This window comes from Sturnira hondurensis, unplaced genomic scaffold (assembly GCF_014824575.4).
Source record: "Sturnira hondurensis isolate 20B ecotype Veracruz unplaced genomic scaffold, ASM1482457v3 Scaffold0001872, whole genome shotgun sequence".
Lineage (NCBI taxonomy): Eukaryota > Metazoa > Chordata > Mammalia > Chiroptera > Phyllostomidae > Sturnira > Sturnira hondurensis.
The window spans coordinates 9,625,478-9,651,850 of record NW_028074503.1 but is presented as its reverse complement, the minus strand read 5'-3'; the positions used below and the strand labels follow the sequence as shown (position 1 = coordinate 9,651,850).

Here is a 26,373-nt window from a genome sequence, read left to right as displayed (position 1 = left end):
TGTCCACACCTACTTCTCTGAATACTTTTTAAACTTCTGTTCCTCCCATCAGTTATTCCAGATTTTCGTGTTCAGGTCTGTGTCATCTCTGGGCTTTTGTATAAGTTATTCCTCTCTTTGGAACATGCAAACTCTGCCTCTTCTTGACAGGGGTGACTTGTAGCCACTCCTCAGGTGACATTATCTGGCTCTTACAGGAGGCTAATTTTCCCTTCTCTCCCATAAAACACCTTGTACTTTCCTGTCATTTACCCTGCTTTACTGAAATTACAAATACACCTTACCCTTGAATTGAGTGTTTTGTGAAGATCATGTTGTTAGTTCTCTCTGTGTCTGACATGTAGTAGAGAATCAATAAATATTTGTTGAATACATGAATGAATGGATATATAGGACACTTATCCAAAGTGTTGTCTTAATCCAGCCCTTCGTGCCTTCTCCTGTTTTTACCCTCCTGTTTTGACCTTGGTCTAAGTAGCCATCCTCTCTCTCCCTGTATAGCTGATGCTGCTTCTCTTTGCACTCAGAATAAAGTCTGCCCTCCTTCGTTTGGCCTTTTAGATCTTACAGGATGTGCCTCTGATTGCCTCTTAGTCATCTATCAGGGTTCACTCACTGTGCTCTACTGTGATGACCTCCATTGTTCCTCCAAGACGCAGGTGAAGTCCCCTTCCAGGGCTTTGGGTTTGGGTTTGCGCCACCTGGAAGGCTCTTCTGTGGGTGAACTGGTTTTCCTCCTCATTTCGTTCAGGCTTCTGGTCTTTTTGTCACTCTCTCTCCTTGCCTTATTTTTCTCACAATATGTATCTCTTTCATTATGTAACCTTTGTGCTTTTGTGTATTAATTTTTTGTCTCTCATTAAAATGTTACCTCAGTAAAGTCAAGGACTTTGATTTGTTCCCCGCTGTAGCCTTTGAGCACTGCCTAGTACCTAGTAAGCAACCTATAAGTGCTGGCTGAATGCGTAAGTAGATGTTTGCTTTCAGTCACCTTGAATCCCCAGTCCTCTGACTCCCTGCTCGGACTCCGGTGCTCTCTCGACCATGCAGCTAGTGACAGTTCCTCTAATTTTTTAATTTCCAGTTCAGATACACTCCTCATTGTGTCCATCCCCAATCTCCAGTGAAATATAATTCCTGCTTTACCTGATTCTTCATGCGCAATTAAAATTAGATAGTTAAAGGTTCTTTAGTGATTATTAGAAATAGAAGTTTTTATCCAAATTTTGCTGATTTTAATTTATGATTATGGACTTTGCAAATAATGATGTAAATGTTAGTTTTACCTATCTTGTGTGTAGTCAAACTGTACGAAAACTATTGTAAATCTTTCAGAAACATCTATTGTAAAATTTCAGAGAGAATGGAGTTAAATTCCAGTGTGTTTGAATATTGGAATTGGTTCCAATAAAACACTAACAAGGGAAATGTTTTGTAAAATGACCTTAACTCTCATTTATGAGAAGATGCACCTTCAAAATAAGCTTGTATTTTAAAGTTATGTGCTTGTATTTGTGGGGTATTAAATAAATACTTTCCAAATCAATCCATGGCAATGAGTTAATGTTACCTACTCTTTTTGAGGTTTTATTTAGGTTATTACTGATATGGTGCTGCAATTCATTTAGGTGATCCACAATTAATTGAAACATTTTGCTGGCTCATTAAATTTTTTTCCTTCTTTTTTCTATTTATACATCTGGGCTACCTTCTTAATAGTGTCGGTTCTCTCTTGCTTAGGTTGTCGTTGGTTCCTCAGTGTACCTAGTAAGGCTGTGAAATTACTATTAACCTTATTTTACAGAATAGAAGACAAAACCCAATAGCGTAGGACATTCTCTGTGCTTACATGCTGAGCAAAGGAGTGAGTCATGACTCTCAGTTTATTATTGTATTCTTCCCCTAGAGAGAATTTTTTTCTGATTTTCTTACTCCAGTGTATGTTTTTAGGTTATCTTGGTAATTATATAAACTGATCTACAATTATACAGATTTATAGTTTATATAAACTATATATATATTAAAAGTATCTTTTTAATGCATGATATTACACTGATTTTTTTAGGTCTTAATATCTGCCTGTGGTGCCTGTAAAAAAGTGACACTACATGTTCCCTCTAAACTGGACGCTAAGAAATTTGTGGGTAGAGGTAAGAAACTCCTAAAATATGTGAAATCCTAATTTGTAAGGTCTTGTAAAGATAGTGTGACTTTGAGAAGGATAACTATATTGGAACTAAGAGTTAGAACTTGTTCAGTACATTATCGTGTATGACGCATGTGGCACTGTTCTGATGAAAGGAATATTTTTTTAAATTGAAAAACATGACTATATGAAGTGGATAAAAAGGATTAGATGAAGTAAGAAAAAACAATATTTACATTAATGAAAGGATATTGTGTATGTTTTAACATGCTTCTGTGAAATTGAGAAATAGTATTGAAATTATTTCTGAAGTTTGAGGGTTTTGTCTTCAGATTTTTGTCCTAAAACATTCTGACATCTTATTGACATTGACTTTTACATCTTATTTTTTTCGGTAATTAAATTTTTTACATAACTCAACTATATTAGAAAAGATTAGACCAATGAGAACACAGAAAATGACTATTTAATAATAGATATACCTATTTTAATAATGTAATATTTAAATTCAATAACTGCCCATTTTAACTCCCTAGATGTGGTATAACTTTCTTCAAATGTACTTATGTTACTATGTAACTAACTTTAATTAATAAAGAAAACCTTTTTTGTATTGGCAAAAATATTTGAACAATGGAGCTTATATTTGAAAATAAATATCCCTTCTTTATTTTATTTTTTTTAAAAGATTTTATTTATTTATCTTTAGAGGGGAAGGGAAGGAGAGAGGGAGAGAAACAACAATGTATGGTTGCCTTTCGTGCGTCCCCTGCTGGGAATTGGCCTGCAACCCAGGCATGTGCCCTGACTGGGAATGGAACCGCGATACTCTGAGTTGCAGACCCGCACTCAATCCACTGAGCTACACCAGCCAGGGCAATAAATGTCCCTTTTTTAAAAGGATATAGTGCACCTTATTAAAAGTGATGTGTGTATTATTTGTGTTTGGCACAAGTTAATTAACCATAGAGTTTCATATGTCCTTTTAAAAATGAAAAATTTACAAGTGTCAGTGTAGCTAATTTTAAGTTTTTGCCCCCCATATGTATACTGCTTTTAAAACTCTATGTTGGTATGTTTCACCTTGCAAATGATTGCTATGTATTTTTTTTACAGTTAACCTGAAGGAATGCTTTAAGTCTGCAAACCTAATTCATTCAAGTGATCCTGATTTCCAAATTTTAGAAGATGGTTCAGTCTATACCACAAATGCTATTCTTCTGTCCTCAGAGAAGAGAAATTTTACCATATCGCTTTCCAACACTGAGAACCAAGAAGAAAAGAAACTATTGGTCCTTTTAGAGCATCAAACGAAGGTATACTGAACTACGGAATGGAATATGGTATAATGAAGTGTTTTCTTCACATGTAACTAACATTACCAGGGAAGATGTGGAGTCAGAAAGGACAGAGGATAATTTAGCTTGAAGATGAATGAAAACCATGACACATTTAACACTGTTCAAAGGGAAGAGGATTCTGCAACATAGAGTAACTAGAGTTTGTAATTCCTTTTTATTTTGTACAAAAAGAGAGAAATGGAGAGATGCCACAGCATGAGAGCTTGAGACTGGACACAAAGGAGCATTTGTTGATCTTTACTGCAGAGTAGGTTTTTAAAAACAAGTTTTGAAACCACCTCTGGAGGCCTCACACTACCTTTTTTTTATAAAGATTTTATTTATTTTTCTTTAGAGAGGAAGGGAAGGAGAAAAGGAGAGAAATATCAGTGTATGGTTGCCTCTCGTGAGTCCCCTGCTGGGAACTGGCCTGCAACCCAGGCATGTGGCCTGACTGGGAATAGAACCACAGGTTCTATTGGTCCGCGCTCAATCTGCTGAGCTACACCAGCCAGGGCACCTCACACTACCTTAGACAGCATAATTTGTAGTCTTAGAAAGTAGATGACTACTTTAGGTTGAGGTTTAGACCTCATCTGTGCTTGTTACTTTGTGACATCCAAGGTCAAAGTGACTTCTGGTCACCATGAGCCATTACTGACTGTAGCAGTTGGAGAGTTGTCACCAGGTTTCTCCTCTGGTTCTGACACTGACCTCTCTGATGGTTCCCTGACTCTTCCTATTGTTGGTGAGTGGAAGGTGCTGATGCTAAACTTAGGAGGGGTAGGCAGTCTTCTGATTTTCTTTCCATATCTCTCCTTCTGTCTTTGGCATGACATTGTGGCAAGAGTAATTTTGTTTTTCAGTTTTGTTCCTAGGCTTCCAGTTTCATGTTTCTTTTATATGCCCGTGAAATTATTCTCTCAAGAGGATGACTGTGATTCCAGGGCAGTTATCTCTTCATTCTCTTTTTGCAGTGTTGATGTTTAGTTTTATTTTCAAGCACTACCAGGGTCGTACACCTCCTCAGCTAGTCCTCATGAGAGGAGGAAGATAATCAACATTCTAATGTTTGACAATAAAATGGTTGTTGACTTTATTTTTTCCCCCTAAATTGAGGTGCTAAAGCAAAGTGATTCAAAAGAAACGGTTCTGAGACGTGCCAAGAGGAGATGGGCTCCAATCCCTGTCTCAATGATGGAAAATTACCTGGGTCCTTTCCCACTTTTCCTTGAACAGGTACAATTGATTTTTTTCCATTGTGAAGGTCTACGGTTTTCATGTTTTTAAAAATATTTAGACAATGCATATTTAAAAGATAGTGGTGTGTGAATATATGAATAAATGTGTATGCATACCATATGCTACAATACATGGGTATAAATATATATCTTTATATATGCATATATTTTTTGCAGTTCTAGTCATGCAAAGGTCATTACTAAAACTGTAAAATCCATCTAACAACCTCAAACATGTGGTTCCTTAATGAATTTTCATAGCAACAAGAGTGTCACAGAGCCTGTGTATAGAAAACTCCTAAACACCTTCTGTAAAAGAAAAAAAAAAGGAAAATCGCTAATAAAAGGCCAAATGCTGAGAAGTGGAAGATACATACGAGGTCTGTCCAGGAGGTATCCAGCCATGTAATATGAAAAATAGAGACATTTGTTCAAGAAGATATAAGATGTGAGAAATATTGTACACAGGACAATGATACTTCTGTCTCCTTCAAAGTGGGACCTCACACAGTTCTCTCAATCACCAACAGCCGCCCCATCATATTTCCCTGAATCTCATTGACAGTCTGAAATCTGTTCTCTTTCAAAGGTGATTTTAGTTATAGAAAAAGCCAGAAGTCACAGGATGCCAAATCTGAGCTATAGGAGGTCAGATCCATCTGGGCGATTTGATGTTTCAACAAAAAACTCTGCACAAGACATGGTGCATGAGCGGGCATGTAGTCATGATGAAGCTGCCAATCACCAGTTGCCCATAGCTGTGGCTTTCTGAATCATCTGAATAGTTTCTGTGTGGGAACGTTCAAGCTGAATGCAAAATTTGATTCAGATTCGTTGCTCTACTGGCTTAGTCATTTTGAATGCGACAGGTCACATAGTACACATGCTCACTCCATGGCATCTACCACCCCCATTGACTAGTACAGTGACATCATCATTGTTCACACATTTGCAGTCCATCCACTCTCCGTGGCTGCCAGGTTACATCGACATCACACAAGCCTTTATTGTTACATTAACAATGGCTGGACTTTTTTCTGGACAGACCTTGTACAACTTTCTATTGCTTATCCCCAAGTCTACTGCTTAAATTATACTGGATCCACATTTTCTCTCTCTCTCTTTTTTAATATTTTGTGGAAACTTTAACAAACCTTTTTGCCTTCTTCCACTATCAGTGGCCACTACCATTCAATCTATGACTTGGGTTTCTTTTCCCTGAGTTCTTGAAATGGTGAGAGAGAATCCTCCTTTACATTCCATCCAAAAATGGAATGCAGCTGAGAGAATAGCAAAGTTGAGAAACAAATTGTTAGAAAATAATTGTGTTAATCATTCTGATGTATAACCAAGAGGTTGAAAGCAACTTGGAAGAAATTGTGTTTGAATCAAGCACCAGAATATTACACTTGCAAAGATATTATGCCATTTATATTCTCATTATTCCCTATCCCTCCCCATCCCAACCCATGCAAACTCATCTCCTGTAATGAAGAAGGTGCTTACAGATAACAAAAGCTAATTAAGAAAAAATTGTTCAAGTTTTTGCCGTGCAGGCAGAACACTTTAAATGTAGTATCTCAAATCTTTTATCATAGAGGAGTGGCAAACATAGGTTTACAGCTGTGAGTATGTGAAACGGAATTTATTCTTGTATAATTATTTATTAATTATTGTATTATTTATTTATGTTACAACTGTAAATCTACTTTTTCCCACCTCATATAAAAATTCAAGTTTTATTTTGGTTTTGTTTTTTAATGGCAACAGAATAATTTTTCATGCTCAGAATATTTTGTTTTCTAAGGCAGAAAAAGTCTTAAATGTTTGGTCCATATAGGTATCATTTAGCCTTTAAAGTATTCCTTAGTTATTCTGGCAAACTAAGATGCTATTACATTATTCTCTTCGTGCCTTGCTCTTGAAATGTCTCAATTATAAGGTGTCCTTATTTTCTTGTTGCTTTTTATTCCTATGTAATCATAAATAAAGACAGCATTAGTTATTAGCATTGTAATTGTATAAATATACAGATGAAAGTGTTGCTGAAATAAACATTTGTCTCATGTCAATATCTACCTTCTAGATTGAATCTGATTCAGCACAAAACTACACTATATACTATTCTATAAGAGGGCCTGGAGTTGATGAAGAACCCCTGAATTTATTTCAGATAGAGAGGGACACGGGAAAACTGTATTGTAATCAGCGTGTCGATCGTGAGCAGTATGACTCTTTTCAGGTAAAGTCTAAAGTTTATATATTATGTTAGTAATTACTCGACTTGACCTTTTTTCTCATTCTCAATTCACTTACCCTTTTCTGTTTTCTGAGTTTGTCATCTACCCTTCTGATAATGCAGCCATGGCTTGAGGCAAAAAGAATTTCATAGATTCTGTTAGAAATTTCCTGGTATTATAATTTTACTCTATCTTTCCAAAGAAAAAAGAGCACCACTTCAAAAACAGTTATTTAGTTGACAAAAAAGATCTGTGAATGGTAGAGAGAGAGATGGGAGGTAAGTGAAGTTTAGAATTAACCCTCCCTTAGTAATGGGAGAGAATTAGCTTCTGGTGAGCAAGTAAGGACTGTGGACAGTGCTTAACTAAGAAAGATTATTCAACCTTTTCTTCATGGGGTTGAGCTACCCCTGGTGACATGAAAGTTAGTAATGTAAGAATTTAACCTAATGTACTGATTTTTCCAACGAAAGATTGGTCCTTTAGTTTTGTTCAGTTTTAATTATTTTCTATCTGTTTTGGATTAGTTAATTACTCATTAGTAGACTAAATTAACTGAATAGGCATGCAGACTTTGAATTAAATATTTAGGGTTAGAATATTTAGGACCCGTGTTCTGTTATTTCTGTGGTAGTTGTTTTGGGAAAAACTGGAATTGAAATTTATATTATAAAATCAAAAGAAATAGATTATATTTCACATTTAATTTGCAGCCATTTATTAGTTTTATTTCTGATTTCCCTGTTTTAAATAGAAAGTTTGTATGAAGACAGTTACCTGAATATAACTATCGGTGTACTGGAAGTCATAATTAGTATTAGAAAGTAAGACAATATCTCAGATAACTATTACATGGGAAATTTGGAATCCAAAGAATCCAAAGTTTAAAAAAATGTATTTAAAATTTATGTGTCTAAAACTTTCAAATAAAACAAAATATAATAATCCTTAAGACTGGTTTTGGAAAAAGGAATGAAAAACATTACATTCTTGAACAACAATACAGCAATAGTGAGGAAAACAAAATCATCTGCTATTAGATAAAGTTAAACATAAAATGTTTTACTACACCACGAAACTAACCACCTTTTACGGCATTAATGTATGCTCACCTCCAGATTCAAACACAAGGGGTAACCCTCACATTGCAATACTGAACAGTCTGTAACTTAAAGCCAACACTAGTTTGCATCATATTTTGATAGATTATTTTTACTCTTCTTATTTTACCCTCTTCACAGATCGTTGCCTTGGCAACAACTCCAGATGGATATTCTGCAGATCGTCCACTTCCCCTAATAATCAAAGTTGAGGATGAAAATGATAATCCGCCAATTTTCACAGAAACAACTTATACTTTTAGAATTGCTGAACATAGCAAAGTTGGTGAGTACCCACTTTACCAGTGTGTGGCAACTGGGCGTTTCACTTCAGTAGCTGAGTTTTTCTATGAAACTGAGAGGCAGCATATCCTGCTGGTAAGAAGGGATTTACCATCAGGCTGAGCTGCAGGGAATTCTGCTCTCCCTTTCCTGAGCGAGTGGTGTGATGTGGCCTAGGGCAATTTTTAAAATTTTGACAATCTATAACATGGGAAACCAATATGCAAGTTTGTCATGAAAATTAAAGGGTGTATAATACACCTGGAATGCCAACCACAGGGCCTGCAAAATAGGAGTTATTCAGTAAATGTTACTTTCCCTTCCTGTTCAAGATAAAATAAGTACTCTGAGGAGAACATACTCTAAAAAAAGAGTAAGCCTTTGAGCAACTCAGGTCTTAGCCTTTAAGAGAGCTAATGATGTTCTGTAGTGATTACATGATTGACAATGCTCTGGGCATAATCAATCACAAATGTTGTTGAGAATTCTACAAATGTTTTCTCATCTTGTGAGAATGGATCATTTTAGCTGAAAGACAGAATGCAGTTTTTTAGTTTCCCTCTAGAAATACTTAACTAAACCAAACATTTTCAGAGGAAGCATACCCCTATGTTTAATTTAAGCACAAGCTCGCAAATAGAAAAAGGTTAGAGAACAATGAACTCTTTAGTAGAAATAAAAAGACCATGAAGAGATATTATCCACATTTATAAAATTGTACATTAAACACAGTAAATGTGGATATGGTCATCAGATTCCAGAATGTCAGGCTGGCGGTAAGTGGTGATGGAAGGAGACTTGACTTGGCCTGTTGAATACACAATACAGTGCACAGATGATGTGTTGTAGAATCGTGCCCCTGAAACTTGTAAATTTTGTTAACCAGTATCACCCCCAAAAATTTAATATAAAGAAAAAATACATCAAAAACATTAGGCTACTGAGATATTTAAAAGGAAGGGATACTTTATTTTTTCTCTGTTCATAGTTCTATTTTATTTTTTAAATACATTTTATTGATTATTCTATTACAGTTGTCCCATTTTCCCCCCTCACTCCCCTCCACCTTGCACACCCCCTCCCACCCACATTTCCCCCCTTTAGTTCATGTCCATGGGTTGTACATATAAGTTCTTTGGCTTCTGCATTTTCTATACTATTTTTACCCTCCCCATGTCTATTTTCTATCTACCATTTATGCTTCTTATTCCCTGTAGCTTTTCCCCATTCTCCCTGCTCCCTGTCCCACTGATAATCCTCCATGTGGTCTCCATTTCTGTGATTCTGTTCCTGTTCTAGTCGTTTGCTTAATTTGTTTGTTTTTTTAGGTTTGGTTGCCAATAGCTGTGAGTTTGTTCATTTTATTGTTCATATTTTTTGTCTTCTTTTTCTTAGATAAGTTCCTTTAACATTTCATATAATGAGGGCTCAGTGATGATGAACTCTTTTCACTTGACCTTATCTGAGAAACACTTTATGTGCCAGAAGATATACTTTATATAGAAACACAGAAACTATTATGGTACCATTATGTTATTATTATAAAAAACTATCCTTACTGATATATAAGTGTTCCAAAACATTTTCAAAGTAGATGGAAAGGAGGAATATGAAGAGAAAGTCAAAAATGTAAAAGTCTTAGATGTTAAAGGGGATTTTTCAATACGTAGGCTCCACCGTGGGACAGGTGTGTGCGGTTGACAAAGATGAGCCTGGCACACTGCACACGCTCCTGAAGTACTCCATCCTCCAGCAGCTGCCAGCACCACCCAGCCTGTTTTTCATGCATCCATCTACAGGGGTGATTACCACCACATCGTCTCAGCTGGACAGAGAGGTAACATCAATATTAATGAAAAATGTGTTTGCCTTGCTGTTGTTTAATAGAACCCGGATATGGCTGTGTATCACCTGTGAGTGTGTTCTTGAAAAGTGTGTTGTGAATCTACTTTTAGAAAAAGGATCATTTTATGTATGTTCATGAGGGTCATTACCTTTGCAGCACACTAATTTTGAAATTAATTCACTGTCTCCTGAATTGTGTTTTAGAAGATTGAATTTTCCAATGTAAACATTGATAGTATGAAAAACAAATATCAAATATAAAAAGGTAAACTTTTGGAAATGTGTAGAAATTTTTTATCTACAGATAAGAGTGAAAAAAGTGCTTCTTTTTCTGTCTGCACCATGTCTTCCGCAGTGCGTTCTTTTGCATTCTTCCCCTTGCACAGATTCAAAGAAAGATTATATCTAATCTGGCACACCATTTTCAGTTGACTGCTAGAAATGTTTATTTGGATGTTTCAGAGGTACCTAAAATGCAGTGCCATGAAAGTTGAACTTTTCTTTCTTTCTAAGCACACTCTGCTTCCCATCTTTTCTAGTAAAAATGACATTAATACATTCTTTTCCTATTCATAATTTTATATTATGTCCTTGAATTCAAGTTCTCCAAGTTGTATTTGATATCTCCCCATATACCTAGATCAACTCACTTTCTACAGCATGTCGATATTACCTTCAAGATTATTCCACTTTTATATTCTGTCCATTTCTGCTGTGACTGTTATACTTATAGTAATGTATTAACTTGATTATTCAACAGTTGCCTCCTTCAGCAAACATATATTAAGCTGAATTCTTAGAGCAGTTTAGCTGGCCTACTTACTACATTTATAATTCTTAATCTTAAAATATAGTATAATAGCTTTCTTTGATTCCTAAAACTTCATATCAGATTCATTTCCTCTTATTCTCTTTACCCCTCATGGAATAGAGAAATGGCCTTAAAATTTTCTGATCTCAAAATCCCTTTACAATCTTAAGTATTTTTGGAGATTCCAAAGACATTTTCTTTATATGGGTTATATTTATCACTATTTTCCCATTAGTATTTAAAACTGATGACAATTTAAAATATGTATTTAATTACCTACTTAAAATAATAATGGATATACTACATGTTAACATAAGTAATTTTTTCATAAAAAATGTATTTTCCAAAATGATAAATAATTTAGTGAGAATACTGGTATTATTATATATTTTTTCAAACTCTTTAATACCTGGTTTTATATAAGACAGATGGATTCCCATATCTCCTGCAGTGGCTCTGTTATAAAAGGCAGTATTAGCTTATGTACATAAAAAAACCCCACAGATACAAAGTTAGAAAAGAGTATTAAATATTTTAATAGTCATTTCAGGTCTTTGTGGATATTCATCTTTGAAACTATACCAAAACTTGACAACTGGTAGTTTCATAAATGTTTTTTGCTAAGTGCATTCTGAAGTCTTATCAATGAACTTTCACACATTGTTACATTAAAACCCGTTGGTCTACGTCTATTGTGTGGCTACTTCACCCATGTGTGATTTTGTAACATTATACATTAGTCATATAGGTTCACTAAGTTATGCAGAATGTATTTCATTGAACAGTGTTGAAAATCAACTCTTCACTTCCATTAATATCACAATGGTAAATAAAAATTTTCTAGGATTCTCATTTGTGTTTAAACACTCCAATTTATTATTATTAGTAAGTAGTTTTTCCCCTTAAAGCATCGTTCACATTGTTTGACAGAATGTGGTTTTTCAAATGTACCAATCTGAAAAACCAGATGCCTTTCATATAGAGATGTATTTTATTTAAAAATAAAACAACAGCCCTGGCTGGTGTAGCTCAGTGGATTGGGCGCGGGCCTGTGAACCCAAGGATCATGGTTTGATTCCCAGTCAGGGCACATGCCTGGGTTGCAGGCCAGTTCCCAGCAGGGGACACACAAGAGGCAACCATACATTGATATTTCTCTCCCTCTCTCCTTCCCTTCCCCTCTAAAGATAAATAAATAAAATCTTTAAAAAAATAAAAATAAAAAAATAAAATAACAGTTAGTTCAGCTCATCAGTCAAACAATCACGCAGATACTTTTTCCTTAAGAGAACAGCGGACTATGCTATTCAGCAGAAGTGCACTGTGCCTATCTCCCATTTCTTCACATGGACAGTGACACAGGGAGCAAACCCAAGGCCTGCTGGCCCAATCCGGCCTCCACCTTGTTTTATCTGGCCTGGCACCTTGTTTCTACCGGGCAGCAGTTCCAAGCTCCCACTTAAATGTTAAGGAGTAGTTACAGTTACACAGTCCTAACATTACATCTGGCCCTTTGAAGGCAACCTGGAGCCTGACTGTGGTCCCTGGTGAAAATAAGTTTGACACCCCTGGCTATGGGCTAAAATGTACTAAAATTAATCATTTTTATTGCATCCCCAAAGAAATTTCTAAGTGAAATTGACACTTATTTATCTTAGTATTTATAAATTCATTTATTTTTATTGTATTTTCCAGTGAAGAATACAGTATCGTTTGTTGGATAAATGAATGAGTTAGTGTTAGAGCCCAACACACCATGCAGGTTCTTCATGGACTTACGTGTGCAGCTAAAGCCGGTTATAAACCAGTTCTTCTTTTCATCCTTGTTGTGTATGGATCTTTCTGATAGAATCAGCTAAAAGCTAATGAAGGAGCCTTGGAGTATGTTTCTCCGAGAGTGCCCTGGAGTCCCTTTTAGACTCTAGGATTTCGGTTTTTATCTGCTATCTTCAATACTTTTAGCTCTGTAAACATCAGAATTTTTCTTCCATTGGAGGATATCACAAGTTAATATTTAGGCCCACAAAACTTCATTTCTTTATTAATCTTTTGGTTATTTCCAATGTCTTAATTCTCTACAAATAAAACATATATTTCCTCTTGAAGGTATACTAGCATGCAATTTTTAGAACTTTTAAATGCAATAAGGCTATTAGTTTTTGAGTCAATGAATGTGATTGGTTATTAAAGAAAAGTAAATCAGAAAGTTTTGTGTAAAAAAAGCATAGGGATTGAGAAAAATTTTAGTTTTTAGGAAATATATGAAGACAGGAATGTTTTTTGTTTTTTTTTTAAAGATTTTATTTATTTCTCTTTAGAGGGGAAGGGAAGAAGAGAGGGATAGAAATATCAATGTATGGTTGCCTCTTGTGAGTCCCCTGCTAGGAACTGGCCTGCAACCCAGGCATGTGCCCTGACTGGGAATCGAACCATGACTGTGTAGTTTGCAGGCCCGCGCTCAACCACTGAGCTACACCAGCCAGGGCAAGACATCAATGTTTAAGAGGTGATGAAATTAAAGGAAGAAGGTGGCTATATAAGAGAGTGAAATAAGATAGTTTTTACATATTATTTTATCTTATGAGAAGAGAGAAACTATGTAGGAAATATATTATTATCGTCGATTTACAGAAGAGGAAACCTATGTAAGGATAATTTTCCAACTGCCCGAGATTACATTTATTATTTTGGGAGTTGGGAATAGGACCCAAGTTTTCTTATGTTCATCTAGAGGCATTATGATGTGTGCATAATCATTCTGTATCTACATTACCTATGATAAATAAAACCATCATGGGGAGAAACACATTTTTTTTAAACTGGTGATAAAACTTCTGCAATCTCTTATGAATGAAAAGTCTTAAGAACCAGATTCTGTTTCCACTGGGAACAAAAATGACATAACCTAGACCCTTGTTTTCATGCTAATGTAAAGGCCTTTTTACTAATGTAAAGTAAATATTTAAAATCCATCTCCTTTACAGGATGATATTTACCATATTGCTTTCTTACAAGGCTGGTATAAAAGTCACTGCTATGTATTTTTGAATGTAGAAATGTGTTTTGGATAGGAGATGAAGATTTTGATCAATTACTAGGCAACTTGAAATGTACCAGGGCTATATCTTCTCCTCCTGTTGAATAAAGTCAAAACCGATGGATTCATTCCATAACCTATGAGTAGTACTTTAAACTTGAGAAACTACTCTATTTTAATAAGTTAATTGAAAATTATTAGTGTGAAGAAATTATTCTTCTGCCAGAACATGAAAGCTATGAAATTTAATAGTGTACCTCTGACATTTTTAATGCAAGAAAAATTGTAGAGTATAAAATTTCACTTATAATGTTGCTTCCACTCAATAATTAAATTCTTACTTTCTTTGCAGTTAGTTGATAAATACCAGTTGCAAATAAAGGTACAAGACATGAATGGCCAACCTTTTGGGTTGTTCACAACTTCAACTTGCATCATTCAGATTGAAGATGTGAATGACAACTTGCCAACTTTTACTCGTACTTCTGTAAGTACATGATATTAGTAAAAAGAAAAATGTGCAACCCAGCATTAATTGCTAAATATGCACATCTCTGTCCATGTCATGAGATTTCAAATAACGTATCCCCTGGACAGAAGTTTGGAGTGAGGGTTTAAAATCATGTAAATGTAATACTTTGGAAATTAGAAGAAGCAGGCTTACTTCACATGGTATTCTATTTTTGTGAGTTTCTAATTAAGCTTTTTTGTTTTGTTTTTATTATTTTAGTATGAGACATCAGTGGAAGAAAATAAGGTTGATGTGGAAATCTTACGTGTTAGTGTGGAGGATAAGGACTTATTTAATACTTCTAATTGGAGAGCTAATTATACCATTTTAAAAGGCAATGAAAATGGAAATTTTAAAATTGTAACAGATCCCAAAACTAATGAAGGAGTTCTCTCTGTGGTTAAGGTAAGAATAAATTAGTAAATAATTTGTTTGTGTTTTATAATATCATAGAATAGCATACTACAGTAAATGAAAAGAAAGGAATTTTGGTAAGTGTAGGAATAAAATATATATAGAGAGAGAAAGATAGATAAATGTAAATGCTATGTTCTTCATGTATAATAGGATGTATATTCATTTTAGAAAATTTTTTATTTAAATTGAGGTATAATTGACACAACGTTATATTAATTTATGTTAATTTCAGGTGTGTGACATAAGCTGATACTTACTTGTATATATTGCAAAATGATCACCATGATAAAGTCCAGTTAATATTTGTCCCCATACACACAAAAATTTTTTCTTGTGATAAGAACTTTCGAGATCTACTCTTCCGGCTACTTTCAAACATGCGATATAGTGTTACTGACTATAATCACCATGCTGTATTATATTTCCATGATATGTTTATTTTATAACTGAAAATCTGTACCTTTTGAAAAAAATTTTTTTTAAGATTTTATTTTTTTATCTTTAGAGTGGAAGGGAAGGATAGAGGGAGAGAAATGGCAAAGTATGGTTGCCTCTCATGAGTCCCCTGCTGGGAACTGGCCTGCAACCCAGGCATGTGCCCTGACTGGGAATCGAACCGCGCATGAAAATTTGTACCTTTTGGACAATTGATTCAATAGTCCCTAAGTAGCACTTTAAATTTCAGAAACAACTGTATCTTTATAAATTAATTAAAAATTAGTAGCGTGAGGAACCTTTTATAAAGACATGATTTAAAAACAATATTATATATACATATATATATGTGTGTGTGTGTGTGTGTGTGTATAATATGATAATAGTATGTACTTTGTAACCAATCTCTTAACAATTCAAAAAGTAGTGTGGCTGTGGTGCCAGCCAGTCAGTGTCAGACTTCCTTAGCCCATTCTTTCTGCAGCTGGGTCACGGAGCCTCCACTTCCTGATTTCCCAAATGATGAGTCAACCCTGGTCAAACCCATACATAGAGAGACTGTTTGTAGATCTGCTCCTCTGTAGTCAGTGTACGTTACATCCTTAATTTCCCGGTTCAGAATGAGGAGCCTTGCTGTTCAAACTTCCAAGTATTCCTCTGAATACTTCTAAAACGTCTTTTTCATACTACTCTGCAGTATCTCAGCACTCACTGCTAACGCAGGAGCTGCGGTTAGCCCATAAAGTAATCCTAGCTTCTTTGGCTTCAGACAGAGTCTTAGGCTTGTGTCTACTTCATCTTTAATTAGAACATGAGTCAGTCCTGGGTCTGTTGCGTTTCCCTCTTGTGCGTATTCACAGGGAGCATGCATCAAAAATGATAAATGTGTTTTCTTCCAATGATGAAGGTTGGCTGCATTCTGGGTTTTCTTTGTTGAAAACGGCAAAGAAATGTCTTTTAAATACTGTCTCTTTCTTCACCCACCCCCTGCCCTGTTCCTTGGTATTCTAAGAAGGAAATTTATTTCTGTGAAGTTGAAGACCTGACACAGTTCTGTCTACTAGGAAACGGTTTCACACCTTCCCATTCCAACTACGTATCAGGCAAAATAAAAACCTTCCATGAAGCTTGGTTCTACCAGTTTTTAGAAGATAATTAGGATGGGAAAGAGGAAAAAAGGAAAGTGTAATGTCCATTAGCTCTCTCTTTTCTTGCTTCTTTTCTCTTAAAAGTGTTTTATAAAATTTCACCCACATTTCCCACCTTAAACCCAGTACAAATAACTTTATTCACCTCAGGAGGGTAGGATAAGCTGTCCCTAAATTAATGAAGTAGTAAATAACTGTTGGTTAGGGTATGGAGCTCCTAAAGGAACATAACTCAAGTGTTAACTTTGAAGCATTTGCATTAAATATTTTCTGAAATTTGTTGTCAAGACCTGTGTTACTTATGTTAAATTCGCAGTTGGGGAAAAAGTTCTTCGTTTGGTAGTTTTTGTTTTGTTTTGTTTTGTTTTGTTTTGTTGGCTTTACCACCTACTGAGTCAGTTGAAGGATTGCCTGACTCACTGCCACCACCTCCTTTCTGGGTATATGCTTAGTATTCTCATGACTATGCACAACATAGCACTCACATAGTCCCAAATTTAACTACTTACAGACACTAGTTAGGATTGCCAACTATTAAATGCCTTGAACTGATTTACAACACACTTGCTTTTGTAGCCGCTGAACTATGAAGAAAGACAGCAGCTGACCCTGCAAATTGGTGTTGTTAATGAAGCTCCGTATTTTAGAGAAGCTACTTCAAGATCAGCCATGAGCACGGCTACAGTTACCGTTAATGTCAAAGACCAGGATGAGGGCCCAGAGTGTACCCCTCCAGTGCAAACTGTTCGAATTCGAGAAAGTGCACCCTTGGGAACAAAGAGCGGTGGATATAAAGCATACGACCCAGAAACAAAAAGTAGCAGTGGGATAAGGTATTTATAATTCAATTTAATTAGCTCCAAATTTAGCATGTTTTTAAAATTTATACTTTATGTTGACACCAGGATTGTAATTTGGCTTCTGATACATTTTCTTATTTTAATTCGTTATTAACAGGTATAAGAAATTAAGTGATCCAAAAGGGTGGGTCGCTGTCGATGAGGACACCGGATCGATCACAACTTTAAGAAGCTTGGACAGAGAGGCAGAGTCCATCAAAAATGGTATATACAATGTTACCATCCTTGCATCAGACAAAGGTAAGAACTCTGTTCATAAACCAGCTACATACGTCCTTAGCTACATGCATCCTCAGCTGTTAAACCAACTACATACATTTTTAACTCAGCTGTATACGTTCCGAAAATGTGTTTCTCCCCGGATGACATACAAAGTAATTGAGAGGTTTGCTATAATTTATTAACTCATGCCTGCTTTCTAATAGGACCTTTAGCTTTAGATGTAATTATAAAATAACTGGGTCATAGAAATACTCAAAACGAATAATGTATAAAACTTAATCACTGAAAAATGAGAGAATCAGTAAAATTAGCTTTAATTCATCTAATCATATCTCTTAAAATATTTACTTTGGGAGAAAATTTTATTATAGAGAGAACATACTTATTGTCCCACAGTGCACACTCCTAGAAAATAATTCTATAGGAAATTAACAGCATACTTGGGAGTTAGAATTCTGAGTAAGGACATTATATAAAAATAAGTCATAATCATGATTAATAATATATTATAGAACTGGAAAGAAAAATGGTACAAATCCATATATTCATATAAATTGTAAAATCGTATTCTGTGAGTTCTACAAAATTGAGAGAAATATGAGCGCAATGATTATGTGTGAAATTCATTTAGTGCACAGAATATAACTTTACCATAACATACATTTGAATTTTTTGTGCCTTTTTAAAATAAATGTGCTAAATATAATAATATAAATTATTACAGCTTGCAAAATTAGTATTTAGAAGTCATATAGGAAAAATGTTTTAGATAGCCCAGTTGCCACTAAACTAATGAGAAATGCCTCATAATTTGTTGATTAAATTGATAAAGTTGTAATCATTATCAATTAACTTCAACCAATTAAAGACTGTTAAAGACTTGGCTTCTCATGTGCCTTTGGTAAGGCATAGATTTTGGTCAAGTGCAAGTGTAAAGAAGAAAAATAATATGAAGCTTAAATCCATTATTTTCACATTTTGATAGCATTTGGCAAATGGTTTATTGATAGTTGAGATAAAAATTACTGTCTGGTGTAAGAGACTTTTTTTCATTTATTTTATTTTATTTTGATTTTTGATTTTAGAGAGAGGGCATGGATAGGAGAAGGAGAGGGAGCGACACATTGATGTGAGAGGGAAACACTGCCCTGCTTCCCTCTGTGTGTTCTCTGACTGGGAGGGCACTGACCCTGCAACCCTGGCATGTGCCCTGTTCGGTTTGTGGGAAGACTCCCAACCCACTGAACCACACTGGCCAGTGCTGAAATTAGAGATTTTGAATACAGTTTTTTTCTACATTTTTTACTGTTGTGGAGGAGTTAAAATAATTGAGAGATCAAGTATTTTTATGGAACTTAGTAGAGAGGACCTGTTAATCATCACTGTGGTACAAAATACATGTGTAATAAGGCCTCTCCCATTTTTTTAAAGGAAGGTAGGGGGATAGGTAATTACATGTTTTTATTCTACGAACTGAGATCACACAAAATACACTTTTTTGGTTTTTCCTGTTTTTTACTTTTTTCTAAAATCTGTACTGGCTAATTTCATTTGGGCCCGTCACAGGTGTGCACAGGTAACCAGGTGATCACGAACAGAGACTTGGACAAATCACACAAACTGAGTAAAGCAAAGCAAGCTTTATTAGGGACAGTACAGTTCTCAGAATATGGGAGCAGGCTGATCCCCTGAATGGAGAAAGGCCCCCTGTTGGTCGAAGGGTTATAATTTTGTAAGGCTTTTTACTTTCTTATTCTTAACTTACTTTCTATTGTGCTTGCACTAGGAGTTATATAATTTTTCTGCAATGGCTCATGGGATTACCTATAGTTCTCCCTAATTGCCCACTGGGTGGAGGAGGGGCGTTAAGAAACCGCAATGCTAATTTATTACAATCAGAATGTAATGATGCTAAGGTTTACTGTAGGTTGATCAGGATCAAAGTGTACAGGCCTGGCTGTGGTTTTAAGTATTACTATGTTATTACAAGACTGTTTTCAGATTCAGGGTGTTGCAAAGTGTCAGTACCACCTACTTACTTTGATGTCAGCCTCCCAGGACTTCCTCATTTTTATTTTTCTACTGTTTCCAAGTCTCCTTCCTCAAGTCCAGTTACTTATGGGGAGTGAAGTAACTGTTTCAGGAACTCAGGCCAGGCTTTCTTTAGCATAGTTTGCATTTGCTACAGATGCCTTTGGAACGTCCTCATTTCCAACTCTTTGCCTCCTGCCTCAGACCCTTCCTGCTGCTTCCTAGTGAAAGGTGTTCTCTCCTCCGGAGCACTGACCTCTGAGCCATGCTGACTTCCCACCCTCCTACTTCTCTAAAGCACTTGTTTCTTCTTCTTTTTAAACCTGTCTCTCAAGGGTTCTATGTCTTTGCAACACATTCCTCTTTTCTATATGCTATCTGCTTTTGCTAGCTTCTCCTCTCCTAAAGATAGCTACTAACTAAGGAGAATTCAATCTGAGTTCAGTTTTGCTTTTTTTTCTCAGTTGCTTCTCAGTCTAAACTTTTGGCAGTTCCACCTAGGTATCTTTTCTGTATAGCTGACTTTTAGATTTCTATATTTGTCGTGTATTCCAAATTTGGGGAGGAAGGTACTTTCAACTTTTTAAAACATTATGTACAAGGAGAGTTCCGTGCACATAAATCGCGGAACCATGGGGAATCTGCTACACGTGACTACATTTGGAATTAGTTCTTACCCTTATAGAATTGTCTTAATACTAGAAGGTGAGCATCGCATGCCTATGCTCCAATGAATAAGAGTGTATTATTTATTTCACTGACAGTTGAAAAATAGCTGTGAAACACTGAATTAGATACCTAAAATCTTTGGTTTAAATGTTCTATACCAATACTGATTACAGTGTGCAAAAAGACTGTAGTTCAATGCAGAACTCTAAATATTTCATGGGAGGGAAATAGAAGCCTTTAGCACTGAAGTAGAAGGGCAGACACTGTAGGAACAGTACAATTAGCCATTTTTTGATCCATAAGACTTGTGTTTCAAATTTGTGTGTGGACTGACATGGAAAGAAATGTACAAGACATTCAGCAGTCCCGGTTCTCAGCAAGAATAAGAAAGCATCACATACCATGAGAATAAGAGAGGTTAGGTGAGATTATTGTGCCCTGATAGAAATTATGCCAGGTAGATAAAATACCCATCCGCCTGCCTTCCCTTCATTATGTCTAGACTATAGGTGCCTATCCTGTGCTTTCCTCCCTTTTAAAATTCCCTTGTGCTTTTCAATATACCAGAGATATCTTTGTGTGCACTCTTTTCCTTTTTCCTGTTAAAACTTAGTCAAAATTCATGTCTGTAACAGTTTCTATGTCAATTGTGGCTATTTAGTGAATGAATGACAAATCTCAAGAGCAGTTATTGTCTGTAAAACCATTGGAAAGTGATGACATTTTGCTTTTAACTCTCCCTAAAGACATAACCCCTGAGTATTTGTCACTGTCATTTACAGGTACCTAATGCATATTTTAAAAAAAATTTAATGTGCAATTTTCCAGTGATAACTCAAAACATTAAAAGTTATATTTTTATGTTTAATTTTCTAGGTGGAAAAACATGCACTGGGACACTTGGAATTATACTTGAAGATGTGAATGACAATGGTCCAGTAATACTGAAAAATAGAGTGATTATCTGCAAAACCGTCATGTCTTCTGCAGAGCTCGTTGCTTTTGATTTCGATGACCCTGTAAATGGCCCACCCTTTAGCTTCAGTTTGGAGGGTGATTCTGATTCAAATGTGCGTACAATGTGGAGACTGACAAAAATTAATGGTATGTATTTCTAACCATTTCGTTGTTCTTTTCAACGTCAGGGCGTCTCAAATCCTTTTTCCTTTTTTAATTTTTAAGTTAGATTTCTTGGTGTAACATTATATAAATTTCAGGTGTACAAAGTGTCATTTCCTCCCATCGTAATATATTTGACCCCATTTACCCTGTTTATCCTCCCCCAACCCTAATATACTTCTTCAGTGTGTTCTTCTATACTAAATATTCTTCTTTAGTGTGTTCTTTTATACATAATATTCTTCTTTTTCATACTTGAAATAAAAGAATAACTCACTATGTGAGAACCACCAATGAAAAAAGGCAGAGTTCTCAGTTTTGGTGTGGTGGGTTATGGGTCTCTGGTGCTAAGTTACATGAATCCTTATTTTTGTTCTTGCTCCACATACATACACACACTTACAGTGTATGTAATCACTTTCTGATTTGGGTAATTCCCATCCCCATCGATTCTTGGCATGCTAATGGTTCTATAATGGAGTCCCCATATATCATTCTGTTTCCCAGGGAGCAACTTCGAGACAGTGTTTCTCAGGCAGAATGTTTAATAAAGTGTTTGCTTGGAATCAATGGCTGTGACAGGAAGGAAATCAGGATCGGGCAAAAAGATGTCGAGCTGCAGCTCGGGCCAAAGAACAGTCTCAGTTGACCCAATGGGGAGTCTGAGCTAACTGACTCTGCAAAGTGTGCCCAACTTGAGTCTCTTTAAGTTCTTCTTGCTCATTCAGTGGGTTGGGCTACCCTGAGAGGTGTGACCTTTCACAGGAAGTTACAGTCTCTAAAGGTGCTGATCATCTCCCAAGCAGCTGGGAGAGTAAGCCCCTCACTGCAAGGGGATCTGGGTATGTGTCACAGTGCCCATTGCACTTTCTCTCCTCTCTCTGCTGCAGTGAGTTCTGACCATTTCTTATCTGTTGTTTTCTACTTGAGACTCTCCCCTGATTTGGCTCCTAGTCTATGTTTCTGCCTTTAAGAACAACAGTAGCTATGGTGAGGAGAGTGGCAAAAGTAAAGGGGACCTCTCTCAGTGACACCACTGTATCACTCCCTGCATCAGCTCTTAACTCCCTTCTCCATCTCCTGGTCTGCCCATGGGCCACCATGGCCTGGTCCCCCTGTGCTCCAGCTTCAAAACTTATGATCCATTAAGCTGAATGGAGTTTGTGTTTAAAATACTCTGGAATAATTTTCAACCCTAGGCTTTCAACAGATATTCCTCAATTTCCCATTATGGGTAATTAGAAAAAAAAAAGGTCTTGAATAAAGGTAAAGAAAACAGGATGGAGGAAGGTAAAGGTACAGTGGCAAGTTAAGGTGCTATGTCTAACATTTCAGACTATTATAAAATAATAAGCTGGTGAATCTTGTATAAAAGAAAATATATACTGAATAGTTACATTAACATTTTTAAAGCTGTGATAAAAACCAATCTCTTACATTTATTAGTTAGGATAGGAAGAATTTATGAACAGATGAATATACTACTACCAAAACCAGAAGACCCTTTTTTAAGAGGCATCAGAGACAAACTTTTATTTGCAATATGCTTGCAGCAGCTATGGATTAGAAAACTCAGTCCATTTCCATTTATAATCCTGTGGCAATTGTACCATCCCATCTGGAACACCCATTTGTGGGGAAACTTGGTGATTTCTTCTCACTAGTTCGTTGTGCTCAGGAGAAATTAATGACATTCTCTAATGCTTGGTTTTATTTTCTTCCAGATACAGCAGCACGTCTTTTGTATCAAAATGACCTTCCTTTTGGATCATACACTGTACCTGTCAGAGTTGCGGACAAACATGGGCTGTCACAGGTCTCATCGTTAAATGTCATCATATGTGACTGTGTTACCGAAAATGACTGCACATCTCGTGAGCTTCCCAGAACTGGTGGCGCAGAAGTGAAACTTGGAAAGTGGGCCATCCTTGCAATATTATTGGGCATAGCCTTGCTATTTTGTGAGTCCCTTTATGAACTCAAATAATAGCCTTTAAAATAACTTTCAAGACACAGTCTCAGATCAACACTGTTAACTATAACTGTGTGCATATAGCTGTATTCTTATATAATATACAAATTTAATTTATATATTGAAAGTGCATTTATTTATAGTTCTGTTATATCAGCATAAGCTAAATTTAACACAGAAGTACAACACTTAGCATGCTTTTGTGACCTATCTGGTTAAGGCAAACTTTTCAATTGTATGCTACTTTGACACAAGCCTTCAGAGATGCATTTTCTGGAAGCTGGCTTTGAATTAGTTGTTACACATTCATTACTTCACATTGTTTTATAGTAAACTTGAATTGTTTCTCTCATCCTCTAGGTGTCCTATTTACCTTAGTCTGCGGGGCTTCAAAGGCAGGCAAAAAGGGACAAGAAGCACTTCCTGAGGATTTGGCCCAGCAGAACCTCATTGTGTCAAACACTGAAGCCCCTGGAGACGACAAAGTGGTAAGTAGTTTGTCCCTTTAAAATAAATATGAAGGATGAATTGGCCTAACCAACTATCCTTATCTTTTCCGAACAAAGTTCTTTTGAAAGCAGGTAACTTGCTATACATGAAATGTCATCAGTCCTATGGAACATGTGGAATGACATAGATTCCCATGGCAATAGATGGCAATTCAGTTTTAACCGTATAGTGTTACGTAATAATAAAATCGTTTAGCATGGTGAAATGTTTCATGATTTCAACTTTAGACCCAGTGTTTTTTACATTTCGAAACTACTGTTTGTGTTCTAAAAGTGTTTCATTTAATTATTCACAGATCGTTAACATAATTGTTTTAATTTTTTTCCTGGCAACAGCAATAAAATGACTATAAGCTTTGATCAGCATGAGAAGAATTTTAATGGAGTCTTTTTCACTCTGATGTGGGTTAGAAAGGAGACTTAGGTCAAATGTATGAAACAGCAAAGCTAGCAAGTTACTGTGTTGACCCAGCTTTGATTTCTAGCCTAACATGTCAATGGGGAACAAGTAACTCCCTAAAAAAAAGCACAATTGATGATTAGAGCAGAAAAGATTTAGAAAACAAAAGGGTGTTTGCATCCAGGGAGGTAATAGAAAAAATACAACTTGGGGGTCTCTATAACAACATAACATAGAAAATTGGTGGCCAAAACTCTGGTATTTTTCTTTTCCCTGCTGATGTGTTTTTATTGTTGTTATTATTATTATTTATTGTTGTGGAAGTACAGTTGTCTCCATTTCCCCACTATTACTTTCCCCTGCCCCACCCACCCCCAGCTCTCACCCTCCATTCTTACCCCCTTTGGCTTTGTCCATGGGTCCTTTATACATGTTCCTTGATGACCCTTCCCTTATTTTCCTCCATTATCCCCCTCCCCCTCCTGTCTGGTTACTGTCAGTTTGTTCTTTATTTCAATATCTCTGGTTATATTTTGCTTGCTTATCTGTTTTGTTGATTAAGTTTGACTTTTAGATGAGATCATATGGAATTTGTCCTTCACTGCTGGGCTTATTTCACTTAGCATAGTGCTCTCCAGATACATCCATGCTGTCACAAAGGGTAGGAGCTCCTTCTTTCTTTCTGCTGTGTAGTATTCCACTGTGTAAATGTACTAGTTTTTGGATCCACTCATTTACTGATGGGCACTTAGGTTGCTTCTCTGACTTGGGTATTGTAAATTGTGCTGCTATGAACATTGGGATGCATAGGTTATTATGAATTTGTGTTTCAGTATTCTTAGGGTACAATTCCAGCAGTGGAATTGCTGGGTCAAAAGGCAGTTCCATTTTTAGTTTTTTGAGGATATTCCATTACTGTTTTCTACAGTGGCTGCACCAGTCTGCAATCCTGGGGTTCCATTTTCTCCACAACCTTGCCAGCACTTGTTGTTTATTGATTTGTTTATGATGGCCATTCTCACAGGTGTGAAGTGGTATCTCACTGTGCTTTTAATTTGCATCTCTCTGATGGCTAGTGATGCTGAGCATCTTTTAGTAAGTCTCTGGGCCCTCTGTATGTCCTACTTGTAGAATGTTTGTTCAGGTCATTTGCCCATTTTTAATTAATTATTTATTTATTTAAAAATATATTTTATTGATTATACCATTATAGTTGTTCTATTCCCCCCGCCCAATTCCCCTCCACCTGCACACTCCCTCTCCCACCATTCTCTCTCCCTTAGTTTATAACCACGTGTCTCAAGTTCTTTAGATTCTATATTTCCCCCACTATTCTTGCCCCCCATCTATTTTCTATCTACTGTCTATGCTATTTTCTGTACCTTCTCCCCCCTTCTCCTCCTCCCACCCCCCTGTTTCTAACCCTCCATGTGTTCTTCATTTCTATGGTTCCACTCCTGATCTAGCTGTCCTCTAGGTTTGCTTTTGTTTTAGGTGTGGTTGTTAATAACTGTGAGTTTGCTGTCCTTTCACTGTTAATATTTTTCATCTTCTTTTTCTTATATAAGTCCCTTTAGCATTCCATATAATAAGGGCTTGGTGATGATGAACTCCTTGAACTTGACCTTATCTGAGAAGCACTTTATTTGTCCTTCCATTCTAAATGAAAGTTTTGCTGGATAAAGCAATCTTGGCTGTAGGTCTTTGGATTTCATGACTTGGAATACTTCTTTCCAGCTCCTTCTTGCCTGTAAGGTCTCTTTTGAGAAATCCGCTGACAGTCTGATGGGTACTCCTTTTTAGGTGACTGTCCCCTTATCCTTTGATGCTTCTAGGATTCTCTCCTTCATTTTTGTCTTGGCTAATGTAATTATGATGTGCCTTGGTGTGTTCCTTCTTGGGTCCAACTTCTTTGGGACTCTCTGAGCTTCCTGGATTTCCTGGAAGTCTATTTCTTCTGACAGACTGGGGAAGTTCTCCTTTATTATTTGTTCAAATACGTTTTCCACTCATGGCTGTTTCTTTCCCCCTTTTGGTA

The 26,373-nt window shown here is 36.2% G+C and overlaps 1 protein-coding gene across 2 annotated transcripts in view; it reads left to right on the top strand.

The window, feature by feature from the left end:
* DSC2 (desmocollin 2) overlaps positions 1-26,373 on the top strand; it is a 35,495-nt gene that overhangs the window by 5,221 nt on the left and 3,901 nt on the right. For both annotated transcript variants that reach the window (XM_037032413.1, XM_037032415.1), the window contains exons 2-14: positions 2,066-2,150; positions 3,263-3,462; positions 4,606-4,725; positions 6,814-6,969; positions 8,209-8,353; positions 10,020-10,186; positions 14,395-14,529; positions 14,773-14,958; positions 17,130-17,386; positions 17,511-17,653; positions 21,212-21,439; positions 23,179-23,415; positions 23,787-23,914. In XM_037032413.1, coding sequence (XP_036888308.1) covers positions 2,066-2,150; positions 3,263-3,462; positions 4,606-4,725; positions 6,814-6,969; positions 8,209-8,353; positions 10,020-10,186; positions 14,395-14,529; positions 14,773-14,958; positions 17,130-17,386; positions 17,511-17,653; positions 21,212-21,439; positions 23,179-23,415; positions 23,787-23,914 — 2,187 coding nt within the window. The remainder of the gene's footprint in view (positions 1-2,065; positions 2,151-3,262; positions 3,463-4,605; positions 4,726-6,813; positions 6,970-8,208; positions 8,354-10,019; positions 10,187-14,394; positions 14,530-14,772; positions 14,959-17,129; positions 17,387-17,510; positions 17,654-21,211; positions 21,440-23,178; positions 23,416-23,786; positions 23,915-26,373) is intronic.